Source organism: Miscanthus floridulus, chromosome 8 (assembly GCF_019320115.1).
Source record: "Miscanthus floridulus cultivar M001 chromosome 8, ASM1932011v1, whole genome shotgun sequence".
NCBI lineage: Eukaryota > Viridiplantae > Streptophyta > Magnoliopsida > Poales > Poaceae > Miscanthus > Miscanthus floridulus.
In genome coordinates this window covers 99,967,029-99,979,382 of record NC_089587.1, presented here as the reverse complement: position 1 = coordinate 99,979,382, position 12,354 = coordinate 99,967,029, and the positions used below count along the sequence as shown (strand labels likewise).

Below are 12,354 nucleotides of genomic sequence, written 5' to 3'. Positions count from 1 at the left end.
CTGATTTATGAGCTGTACATTAGCTTTTGAATGATGCAGAAAGCAGTGAAATAGTAAGGCCATTTCCGTTATTGATAAAAAAAATCCAAAACTGAGAATATTTATTATACTCCCTTATAGGAAAAGAAAAGAAATTTTTGTTTATATTTATAGGTGATGTTATAGCCTAGTCAACATAAATGAAAATACATAGGTGACTAAAATAACCAGTAAAGTAAAAAACAACAAACGGACCAGCTTTCTCATCAGAATTTAATCAATAGGAACCAGCTAAGGGAAAAGTTTAGATTAGGAAAAAAGCATCATTAATTATGCTCCATTTGGTCTACAGCACAATTTAGTTGGGAAGAGGAGAATGATAGTAAAGGCTAAATACATGCCACTGGTGTGGCAGGTAGTGACAACTGATAATTTCATTTCCTTTATATACTTTCATTAGTCTGGAAAGTGGCACACTTGGTGTGGGCAAGCTTTATCATTATTTCTGCAAATTGCCAAGCAGAGGCACCACAATTTACATAATGAGCAGTGTGGCCTCCATAAGATTCTAACTAAATAAACTAACTGTTGTTAGTACTACAACTACAATAGCACCAAAAAAAAACAGCGACATTGAATAAAGCTAATATTTGTGGTGGTCTATAGGCAGGCCAGTAGGGTAGAATAAATATCATCAGAGGTCCACCTGTTTAGCCATATAGGTGGTACACAAACTTGATGGGAAGTGATTATCTAATTCTAATCTAATCATGTGATACATCTCAGAAACAAAATGCAAAGCTTCTAAACATGTACTTAGAGATGACTACAACATAGAAAACATAAATTTTGTTCAGCACATTTTGATATTTCTGTCCATACTGAACTAGCAAAAGGAGGTAAGATTAACACATAACTTGCATATGAGTAAAGTTTATCAGAAAATGGGTGTTTCGGGAGATGGCTCAGCCTCTCTCGTATTTTTTCCTCCTCTTGATGAAATGGCAACAAGCACTCCTGCGTAGTCCGGGAAAAGAATGTAAAGTTTATCAACTAATAAACAATCAACAACAAAATTATAAATAATTTGGAGTGTTACATCGTTGTCATTTAACCACTTTGGAAGGAATCTGAAGCAGAATACAGAGTTAAATGAACATGAAAGGAGTGGAACAACCGTGATTAAAATAATTGAATTGTAGTCCACTAGGGAGACCAAGATAAATTAATTATTCAATATACTAAGTTACTCACAGCATTAGCTAGTCTCTATAAATAGCAGAGAATGATGACCCCATGATTCATAGCATTCAAATCAAGGAGTAAGAATAGACTAACAACAGCATCAACAAGAAGACCCAAGATGACAGGCCTTGGCTCACCATGTGGTGCGTGCAAGTTCCTACGCAGGAAGTGTGTGAAGGGGTGTGTCTTCGCTCCATATTTCTGTCATGAGCAAGGGGCTGCACACTTTGCTGCTATCCATAAGGTCTTTGGGGCTAGCAATGCCTCAAAGCTCCTAATGCATCTCCCGATAAGTGACCGCTGCGAAGCTGCAGTCACTATGTCATATGAGGCACAGGCCAGGCTTCAGGATCCAATATATGGCTGTGTTGCTCACATCTTTTCTCTGCAACAACAGGTAAGAAGATTCTACATTAGCACTCATTTCCAAAAATAAAGTTATGCATAAATGAGGTGTTTAGTTCACATTCAATATAGAAAGGGGAAATGTCACTCGAGCAGTCGAGCTGCAGCCTCACAGAAATGTGATATAGTTTGGCAAATGTTGAAAACTAAGCCTCAAATGAAATAACATTCACAACAAACTTACCTATAACATGAAAAAGTTTTGGAGTATCATATAATTTCATAAATGCAGCTAACCATTAAGTGTCATGATATAATAGACATATCTTCCTATCTTATGAGACTACTGCTTCGTTACCTTTTTTGTAATGCATAAATTTATAGTATTCTTGGTTATTTAAAAAGCTCACTGTATCATAATAATTCACACTGCAAGGAAATCAACACTTACAAAGTGTATTACTTGTGACATTTCATAGGTGGTCAGTCTGCAAGCAGAACTAGAGTCTTTCAAAGCTCTAGCAACACAAGGATATGGAGATGGGTCCTTGACATCAAACCCTCAGAAAGAAAACTGTGAAAGATTAGCACCTTACATTCAAGATGGGCAGCTCTTTTTCCACCCAACAATGGCAAACAATTCTTCAGTAAAGAGTGAAAGGCAGTTATACTTTGCAAATGACTGCTTCACATCAACATCAACTCAACATTTTGAAGGTTATGAGCCAGATTTATACATGCCTGACTACTACAACAACAGCAATCCTTCTTGCACCATGCAAGGGAGTGGGTATCATGATATGGATGACCTTCAGTCAGTAGCCTTTGCCTATCTGCATGAAGCATGACAAAACGAGGCATTTGATAGTTATTGTACAAGTTTGAACAGTTTTGGTAACAATATCTTACAGATGTCAATCAAGTTTTCTAGCATGGGCACTGTGTTACTGAAGAAGCTGTGTGTTGATGAACCATAACTAAAACATCAAGCTGCACTTTTGTAGTTTAGCAATCCTAGTTTCTGCGTGCTGAAGTCCTTCAGAAGAATTAAATTGAAATAGTTTTTCAGTTAGAAACACATCATTTGGTGCAGCTAAATAGAACATTGAAGATAAATAGACAGTAAAGGTACTGCATTTCAGTTTGCTATGTGGAAACCAGATGGTTCTTGAGTGTATTGTAATTTTAGTGCTTGTACTGAACACCTGTTGGACTATGCAAGCAAGTATCTTTAGCCATTGCTTATCTCTCTTTTTTTCCCAAAAAGATAACAATGGTCATAATAAAGTATGGTTACATGGACTGAAAAATCAAGAACATTATTATGTGAACCTGAAGAAAGGGGAACTGAAGGCGGACTCAAGTTTTTTTTTTCTGAACAAAGCCTCTTCATGTGAAAGCTATAAAACCCTGTAAGCTAGTGGTAATAGGATCAGTTGAAATTCGTGCTTACATTACATGTCACTGTCATTTCCCATTTAGTGTTGCCTGCAGCAACAACCCTTAATGCATCTAGACCTTTTATCAAAGCAAGCCATGTATATCACACAGGATAGGCTTTTTTATTGTTCATGTAATGCAAAAGTCACCCAAGTAAGTTACAGATTTTGAGAAGAAAACTAAAGAAACAATAGAAGGCGGGTCTTTTGGTTCTCTTTAGAGGATGAGTGAGTGAGTGAGAGTGAGAGAGAGAGAGAGAGAAAGAGGGAGAGAGGGAGGGAGGGGGAGAGAGAAAGGGGGCCCAGGTATATAGTAACCAGTGCACAAAACGTCTGGGAATCTCATTTAACAGCAGGTGCTATGTTGAACAGCGCTTAAGCAGCTTCTCCACGCTAAGCATGGTCCAGCAGAATAACACGTAATGAACTAATGACAGACATACCTAGTTGTCAGACACCGACGTTCATAGGATATCGGTGACTCGGTGTGGCATACTATTCTACGGATCTGATCGAGCATATCGTCGAGCAGGTGTTGGGCGTGGCCGGTGTAAAACTAGCGCCAACGCAGCAAATGCAATGCAGCATCGTTGGATCGCAATGTCGCCGTGGGAGTGAGGTTGCGCGTTACCTGGGGGAGAGGAAGTCTCGTTTCGGCGTCGAGGCTGGAGACTGCTTTGCTTGGACTGTTGGACGCGGGAGGGCTCCCCCCTCCCCGGCGGCGTCAATCGCCGGAAGGCGGAGGCGGGACGATTCGCCGCGCAGAACAAATGGAACTTCCTCTTCTCCAATTGATTGAAATGGGCCGCAATGTAACCGACAGGCGATGGGCCCAGCTCTCGTAGCAGTAGTGCGCATGCCACCCAACCCGAAAACAAAGAAGGCCCGCCCGGCCGGCCGGCCAATATCGGTTACGATTTGGGCCCACTCACTCCGGCCCCCATTGCGTCGTCTTGCTCCGGAAGGACGGAGGAGGCGCACCAAGCTTTCATCAGATTCCCCTAAAAAAAAAAAAACAAGCTTTCATCAGATCTCGCAGCCCACCCGCATCGGCAGCCAGTGGCGGAGCTTGCATGAATGTGTAGGGGGCATTCAAAGCTACACTGCTACAGTAATTACCAATAATAATATAGATAATTGGAATTCTATGAAAAATCTTTGTTTTTTTTAAGTTCTATCTGTATAGACTGCAATGAATAATTGGAATTCTATCAAAGAAGAATGAACAATGTGCGGATTTACATATTTGTAAGTTGTGGTCCACTCATCAGCAACAACAAGCATGCTACGAGAGAGGCAGGAATTAATTACATGTATGCAGCGACATGCAAACCTTCGAAGTGATACAGCCAGAGAAGAGGGGCCAGGACTCAGTTTGGCCCCCACATAGCTCCGCCCGTGACGACATGCAAACCTTTAGAGTGATACAGCCGGAGAAGGGGGGCAGGACCAGTTTGGCCCCCACAGCTCCGTCCGTGCCGGCAGGCAGACTCCATCGGCTTCTCCGCGCACCCGTGAGAACTCTTCCGCGAGTGGAGGTCGCGTTCGATGAACTCGAGGAGGTCAGGATCTTTAATCATCCTGTTCGTTTGGCTGTGGTTTGTCATAAACAATCGTAAATTTTTAACCGGAACAGTATTTTTCTCCCACACAAACCAGCTAGCAGTACTTTTTCACGAACCAACAACGATACGAACCAGCCAACCGAACAGGCTGAATAGTTCCACCCTAGCTAGCAATCCCCAGGCTATGATCTATCTATCTATCTCGAGTTCTCGACTATTAGTGGGTAGCTCGAACCATTCCGCGTTTTTCTACAGGTTCATGCACTTGCTTGATGTCATAACGTGAGTAGTGAGCTTGCGTGTTTAGGAATGTGACGTTTTGAGACGAATAGGGTATTTGGTTCTTTAGTCGCTCCTAAAATTTATGTCATATCGAATGTTTAGATATTAATAAGAAGCATTAAATATAGATTAATTAAAAAATCAATTACATAGACGGAGTCTAATTTCCGAGACGAATTTTTTTAAACCTAATGAATCTGTCATTAGCATATGTTTACTGTAGCACTATGTTATCAAATCATGGACTAATTAGGTTTAAAAGATTCGTCTCGTAAATTAGTCGCAAGTTATATAATTAGTTTCATAATTAATCTATATTTAATACTCTATGTATGTGTCTAAATATTCGATGTGACAGGAATTTTAGAAAGAGGTGTAGTAACCAAACATGCCTGAAGTAATGTGGTATTGGTGCCGAACAGCTCTGCTCATGCAAATCTGTATACTTGATCCCGTTCGTTGCACCATCTGGTGGATCCTGTTACCCATACCTTACCTGCTGAGTACTATCTGCTGCGCCCCTGGGGAAGGAAATCCCATTGTTCTTGTGACGCGTCAGCTGATTCCACAGTACTAGTGTTTGGCAACTTTAGCAGCGAGTTCTTTCGAATCAGTAGATTGCCACATCTATGGCTCCTTTATCCATCATGCATGATCCTTTCCCCAGGCAGCCAGACAACCAGTTTAGTCGTATCTCAATTTGATTGAACTTATTCAAAGCTAAATGCTGGGTTTTTGTTTTCTGCTCCTAGCACCTAGCAGAACATGGCAATAGTGTAGGATATGATAATCTTCCATTTCATCCCCTTACTAAGTTAAGCTTGTCTGTTCCTGCCTTCCTGGTGTCTCATTTTACTTGCAAATGGATGGTTACATTCAGTTGTGGCAATGTTTGTAAACGTTGTTTTCATTAGTTCCTCATGATTTTCCCAACACTAGTCATTTCGCAAGGCAGCGGCGATACTTACTAATTGCACAGGCATACTCATTCAGACTGTCACTGTCCCTGGTCTTGGTCTACTGGTAGTTTAACTTACCTACTGAAATTGCTTGTTCCTTCCGTTTAATTGGTGAATTGCAGTCTAATCGTAATTCAAGAAAATCAACAGAGCAGCAACTAGCAAGTGCTTGCATACAGCCTTCCTGTTTCCTCGTCAGATTGTAGCTCATCCTTATTTTCCAATTTACCATTCCTTCCTCTTAATTTCATTTATAGGCTTTGTGATAGTGGCTTTGTACAAAATTACCTTTTATCCATTAACGATCTAAGGAAAAGGTGTGGTTACATGCCATCTACATGAAATTTGACAAGATCCATAAGATATGAGACTAGGTATCTATAAAGTGCCGTATTTTATACAAAAGTGAGAAAAGAATAGACAGATACCATGAAAAATGACCACTTTGTCCTATATTCCTTATGCAGTCATTAGAAGTACAGACAACCAGTAGATAATTCCACTACTTTGGTTGTTAGCAAAACCGTAATGATTCCATTTATCCATTTTTGTTCTTTGCAGGGATTTCCGCAGCCATAGAGCTGCTTTATTTGATGGCATTGAAGAAGGTGGGGTGAGAGCTGTTGGAGTTGTTCCAAATTCACTCCAGGATATAGGCCAAGCTTCTGACGGAGCGAAGCGGAGGCCCGTCGTCGGAGGCTTGAGCCAGCAACCTATAAAGAAGCTATTCGTTGTGGTGATACTGAGAATTGGATTTCTGCTATGCATGAGGAGATGCAGTCTCTTGAGAAGAACAGTACATGGGAGATTGTACCTTTGCCTAAGAATAAGAAGACCATCAGCTGCAAATGGATCTTCAAGAGAAAGAAGGGTTTATCTCCAAGCGAGCCTCCAAAGTATAAGGCAAGGTTAGTTGCTAAAGGCTACAGTCAAATTCCGGGTGTTGACTACAATGATGTGTTCTCTCCAGTGGTAAAACACAGTTCAATTCGTACTTTCCTTAGTATTGTTGCTTCACATGATCTTGAGCTTGAGCAGTTAGATGTGAAGACTGCGTTTTTGCATGGAGAGCTTGAGGAGGACATATACATGGACCAACCAGAAGGATTCATAGTGCTTGGCAAGGAAAAATATGTGTGCAAGTTGAAGAGATCCTTGTATGGTTTGAAACAGTCCCCTCGTCAGTGGAACAAGAGGTTTGATTCATTTATGTTAGCACACAGTTTTAAAAGATCTAAGTATGATAGCTGTGTTTACATCAAGCATGTTAATGGATCACCTATATATTTGCTGTTATATGTTGATGATATGCTGATTGCTGCCAAGAGCAAGATTGAAATCACTAAGTTAAAGAAGCTATTGAGTAGTGGTTTTGATATGAAAGATCTTGGTAGTGCTAAGAAAATTCTTGGTATGGAAATTAGTAGAGACAGAAAATCTGGTTTGCTATTTCTTAGTCAACAAAATTATATCAAGAAAGTTCTTCAGCGTTTCAACATGCAAAATGCTAAGGTTGTTAGTACCCCTATTGCACCTCACTTTAAGTTGTCAGCTGCTCAGTGTCCTAGTACAGATGAAGAGATTGAATACATGTCAAGGGTTCCTTATTCTAGTGCTGTTGGGTCTTTGATGTATGTCATGGTTTGCTCTCGTCCAGATTTGTCATATGCTATGAGTCTTGTTAGTAGATATATGTCTAATCCTGGCAAAGAACATTGGAGGGCAGTTCAGTGGATTTTCAGGTACCTCAGAGGCACAGCAGATTCCTGTTTAAAGTTTGGAAGAACTGATAAGGGTCTTATTGGCTATGTGGATTCTGATTATGCTGCTGATCTGGACAGGCGAAGATCACTTACAGGTTATGTGTTTACTGTTGGCAGTTGTGCTGTGAGTTGGAGGGCTACTTTACAGTCAGTTGTTGCTTTGTCTACTACTGAAGCAGAATATATGGCTATTTGTGAAGCGTGCAAAGAATTAATTTGGCTGAAAGGTTTGTACGCTGAGCTTTGTGGAGTTGAATCTTGCATAAATTTGCACTGTGACAGTCAAAGTGCAATTTACCTCACTAAAGATCAGATGTTCCATGAGAGAACTAAACACATAGATATCAAGTATCATTTTGTGCGTGATGTGATTGAAGAAGGTAAGCTGAAGGTATGCAAGATTAGTACTCATGATAATCCTGCTGATATGATGACAAAATCTGTTCCTGTTGCTAAGTTTGAGCTGTGCTCAAGCTTAGTTGGTTTAATTGGATAGTCCAAGAGACTATTGTTGGCACCAGTGGTTTTCTATCTTTGTTATGTTCAGGATGAAGGGTTGATTTATGATACAAGATGAATTTGTCTCAAGGTGGAGTTTGTTGAAGTTGTTCCAAATTCACTCCAGGATATAGGCCAAGCTTCTGACGGAGCGAAGCGGAGGCCCGTCGCCGGAGGCTTGGGCCGGAGCGTAGCGGAGTCTGAAGCTGGCCCATCGGGTCTCGCCCTTGTGTTCGGGGGGTGCGGGGGGCGGAGCCCCCCGCGGTACGGTACGGTATATATACCCTTGCTAGGGTTTCGTGGAGACTTGATTCTCTTGTAAGCCGCCATAGGCGTGTAACCCAAAACTCTTGAGATAGTGAGATTGTTGCTGGCTGGTGCCCGTGGTTTTTCCCCTTCACATCGGAGGGGTTTTCCACGTTAAATCGTGTGTCTCCTCTGTGGCTTGATTCTTTACTTTATATTCCTATACGTCGTTCTTAACAAGAGCTCCAGCTTATTCTTCTCGTGAAATTCATGAGCATGAGAATGATCAAGCTCTGGACAGTTTGCATGACAGGGTCAGCGTTCTCAAAAGAGTATGTATGCTGTAGTTTCCTATCTTTGCAGACCATTTCAATATTTTGTTGGGTTCAGTGGACCTGGCAGAACCTAAAAAACAGGAAAGCAAAGTGCCAGAGTGTTGAGTATGGTAATGATTGGAAATATTTGAAACAGCTTCCTTTAGTGTTGATAATAAATAAATTTATGCTACATCCTCAAAAGTAAAGATGAGATTATTTGTCAATTTGATAGACTGATGTTGAACAGAATTAGCAATTGCTGACAAATTACTAATTTTTGTACAAAGATCTTTAAGATGACTATAAAGCAATAGTTTGGCAATTGGAATTTTCATATAATTCATATAGCTATACTAGTACTGGTACAGGTTTCTAGACCAACCAGCTGGTATGACATGGTTACATATACCCATTTGCAGTGTTTCTGCCAGGATCGACTTGAGATTACTTTCCATCTGGGATTTCATGCATACGATCAGATCTTCCCATCTGGGTGTTATAGTGTTTACAGGGCACATGAAATTGCATCAGTAAAATACAATGTTTCATCTGGGATTTAAGCATACAGTGATAAAGGCCATCATGTTTCAATTTTGTGTGTTCTACTCTGTTTCACACATTTTATTGATACCACTTTGAACTTTGCTGCATCATGGAATGTTGGGTATATTGTGATTGTACTAATCTTTTACTGAATCTGTTGTATGTTCAGTTGACTGGCGATATACATGAAGAAGTGGAGAATCATAACCGGATGCTGGACAGAATGGTACTGGTTTCCTTCCTGCAACACACTATGTTGTTGTCAATGAAACCCTGATACATTAATTTCCGGTTCAGGGTAATGATATGGATGCTTCGAGAGGATTTCTTTCTGGGACCGTGGACAAGTTCAAGATGGTGAGGATTTCCGTATCTGTAGATCAGCTGCTCCCTCCGGTACCCTGTTTTTTTTCACTATAACTTTACTTTACAGGTTTTCGAGACGAAATCGAGCCGCAGGATGGCAACCATGGTGGCATCCTTCATTGCTGTCTTCTTGCTCATATACTACCTTACCAGGTAGCTGCATGGCTGTTCTGGCTTTAAGGTTGCAGCCTCTGTGTGTCGCTGCGACGCTGCCTGTGATGATGTATATTGCCTGATCGTATGGTCCCATTTTTCGCACTTGATGACCAGAGTGTTGGTTCTCAAAAGAAACGGAGCATTGGTGGATTTGGGGATTGTGAGGTGATGTGTGCTGCAGCGATCTAATCCCTCACATGGTGTTTTTCAGATATACATGGGTGTACCTTGCTGAAGCCGCCTGGGGCTGGTAAATGCTGTCTAACTTTGTGAATGCAAAAGATATGCGGCCTGTCGTTGTTGCCTTATTTGTACCAAATTCTTTTTGTTTTTTCGTTCATGTAATCATTTGTGCTCTTGCTGGGAATTCGGGTGTGTGGCATCGGGTTTTTCTGCCAGAGATGCGGCCTGTCAGAAGGAGAAGGTGCAAGTGGACTGGGAGGAGGGATGCAAAAATGCCAAATTTGACTTTGTCTGTCGTGGTCGTGGTGAGTGAATCGAACCTGATCCTGAACCTGGTTTTGTCTGATGCATTCCTCTGACGCAACCAGCATTTTGGTGGCGATGCCGTGTTTAGCCTATGAGGAGTTGCCTTCCCCGTCACTGTGATTGCGACTAGACATTCATGTTACTGTAGTACTGTAACCTGCGCCTAACCAGACGACTCCAGGCTGCAGGAGATGCCGGTTTTACTGTGTGTTAGGCTCCGACCCTACCCTGACCAAACCTCAAATAGCACATCTACTGTGTATCTGTGTTAGGCACCCGTCTCCCTGGACATGACTGATGACAGCTCTCAAAACCAAAGACTGCTGGGAAAGGGTTAAATTAGCTTTGATGATGCAAAGCTTATCTGATGCAGCAACTCTTTTCTAACATGGCATGCCCGGGGAGGGAAGGTGATTTTTACTACCTGTGCTTATCCTAATCCAAAAGGCCTTAATAAAGCACTCGTGTGTACGGTGTACCTTGAGGCTCCAACTGACGCCATGCTGTAGTGGACAACTAGACAGCAACTCCAACAGTCCAGCACCGTGAAAAGAAATAGCCATGTGGTACTGTGGCCTTGCACTAACCATTCCCTCGCACTCTCAAAAAGTGTGTGACGTTTTGGATAATGACATGGTCCAGCTACTGCATCTCATCAAGTACAAAAAACGAATCGTGATAGCCAGATTTCCAATAAGATAATAATATTTTACTACGAGTAAATTAGAAGGAAAAAGGACATAACACAAATATAACATGCATGAACTAGTAACTAACTAAACTATTGACTTCAGATCACCAAATTTAAAACTACTTGCTTGCGCATGTTTGGATACAAAGAGCTAATTGTTACCTAGTTAATACGTGGGCTAAATTTTTACCCAAGCCTTCTACTAGTGGGTCAACCTCAACCAATTTATAGGCTAGTTTTTAGCTCTAACTGGTAACTAATCCTAGCTCATCTAAACAGGTCCTGTACACGAGCCAAAGGATGCTAGTCCAGTTGCTGGTTAGCAGTTCCGGAGGCACTCCTCAGGTCCTGAGTTTAAACTTCCATGTGAGCGAATTTCAGATTGAGGGTAAAAAAAATCCCCTCACTCGCCCCAGGACAAAGCACAAGTTAAGAGACGGCCCTTCTCACGGGTGGCGGCTCCCTGAACGGGGCGGGGGTTCGGGGATTTTCTCGGTTCGTGTGAGAAGACCTTCTTCTTAATCACAATACCGTGGGGGATGATCATGACTCCCGCAGGCCGAGTTTTTTTTAGGTCTCGTATTGTATAGTAGCAGCAGCTCTGGATGTAGTTGGATTTGTGCTTCTTTTGACGTACGCGTGTCGTGCCAACGGAGCTTGGTGCCTATCTTAATCTAATCCGAGGGGATTAAGTTAAAAGAAAGGGGAGGGAGGCGTGACAGCAGGATCATCGTCTCCGACCCCTCCCCGGCACCCTTGCAGCTTGTACTGCTGCGCAACTTGTGCATGGACCACCATTAGCCTAGCCACGCACTACAGGAATCTGTGCCCATTTTATATATGATCGAGCACGCAGCTGTCTGTCATTAAAGATCACTAACACGTCTTTGGTCTCCTTTCACGCATCATTAGGAGCTTTATATGGGCTGTTGCCACTAAACTAATCATTCACTTCGTGTTGCCCTTTGCTCTCTCATCTCATGTGTGCTAGCTGCCCGGCCGCGATGTGGTTCTATATATATATATCCACCCAACTTAGCTAAAGTACTCCTACACTATACACTACTAATAGCTAGGACTAATAATAATAAGAGTTTTCAACTTGGAGATGTACCAGAACTTAATAAACTACCCAAGATGTTACTGTGTATTTTTTTTTCATGGGGTTGGGGTGTTTGTCATCACAACGCAGCAAGTAAAATTTTGGGGTACCCACACAGTGCAAGACCGTTAGTTGAAACCCTCATATTATCCATAGTACATGAACCATTTTTAGTTTGCACAGTGGGTCCTCAACTCAAATCTGTCTTTTTCCTTTATGTTCAGAAGTAGGAGTAGAAAAATAACCCGGTTGAAGCCTCGTTCGGTTAATTACTGGGGAATCATTCCCAGCCGAACGGTTGTTTCTTCACAAATTTGTATAGCGCCGGAACCGTGCCGGAACCGTTCCAGTAGAACTGAATGGAGCCTT

The 12,354-nt window shown here is 41.8% G+C and overlaps 2 protein-coding genes and 1 long non-coding RNA gene across 5 annotated transcripts; 2 read left to right on the top strand and 1 right to left on the bottom strand.

Annotated features, from left to right (window-relative positions):
- Positions 1-635: 635 nt before the first annotated feature.
- On the bottom strand, positions 636-3,785 carry LOC136473090 (uncharacterized). Of its 3 annotated transcripts, none has more exons than XR_010762485.1 (5): positions 3,640-3,785; positions 2,311-2,605; positions 2,021-2,211; positions 1,362-1,609; positions 636-996 (listed from the first exon to the last, which is right to left on the bottom strand). It is a non-coding gene; the product is annotated as an uncharacterized lncRNA (long non-coding RNA). The 3 variants fall into 3 exon arrangements; XR_010762487.1 differs by having other exon boundaries at positions 2,021-2,143; positions 2,241-2,402; XR_010762486.1 differs by having other exon boundaries at positions 2,311-2,402.
- LOC136473088 (LOB domain-containing protein 29-like) lies at positions 1,343-2,417 on the top strand. The gene is made up of 2 exons (XM_066470784.1): positions 1,343-1,621; positions 2,049-2,417. The coding sequence occupies exons 1-2, from the start codon at positions 1,343-1,345 to the stop codon at positions 2,415-2,417; spliced, it is 648 nt and encodes a 215-aa protein (XP_066326881.1).
- A 771-nt stretch (positions 3,786-4,556) lies between the features above and the next one.
- LOC136473087 (bet1-like SNARE 1-1) lies at positions 4,557-9,704 on the top strand. Its single transcript, XM_066470783.1, has 7 exons — positions 4,557-4,570; positions 6,376-6,427; positions 7,886-7,892; positions 8,565-8,653; positions 9,351-9,407; positions 9,479-9,538; positions 9,615-9,704. Exons 1-7 carry the CDS (start codon positions 4,557-4,559, stop codon positions 9,702-9,704), a joined length of 369 nt encoding a protein of 122 aa, XP_066326880.1.
- The last annotated feature ends 2,650 nt before the right edge of the window (positions 9,705-12,354 follow it).

What these genes read in the sequence shown, in the direction of transcription:
- LOC136473088 (XM_066470784.1), top strand. Translation starts at nt 1,343, where the DNA reads ATGACAGGCCTTGGCTCACCATGTGGTGCGTGCAAGTTCCTACGCAGG. An exon ending in TCTTTTCTCTGCAACAACAG is followed by an intron (nt 1,622 to 2,048) that starts GTAAGAAGATTC and finishes GACATTTCATAG; the next exon opens with GTGGTCAGTCTGCAAGCAGA.
- LOC136473087 (XM_066470783.1), top strand. An exon ending in GGGTCAGCGTTCTCAAAAGA is followed by an intron (nt 8,654 to 9,350) that starts GTATGTATGCTG and finishes TTGTATGTTCAG; the next exon opens with TTGACTGGCGATATACATGA. An exon ending in ACCGGATGCTGGACAGAATG is followed by an intron (nt 9,408 to 9,478) that starts GTACTGGTTTCC and finishes TTTCCGGTTCAG; the next exon opens with GGTAATGATATGGATGCTTC.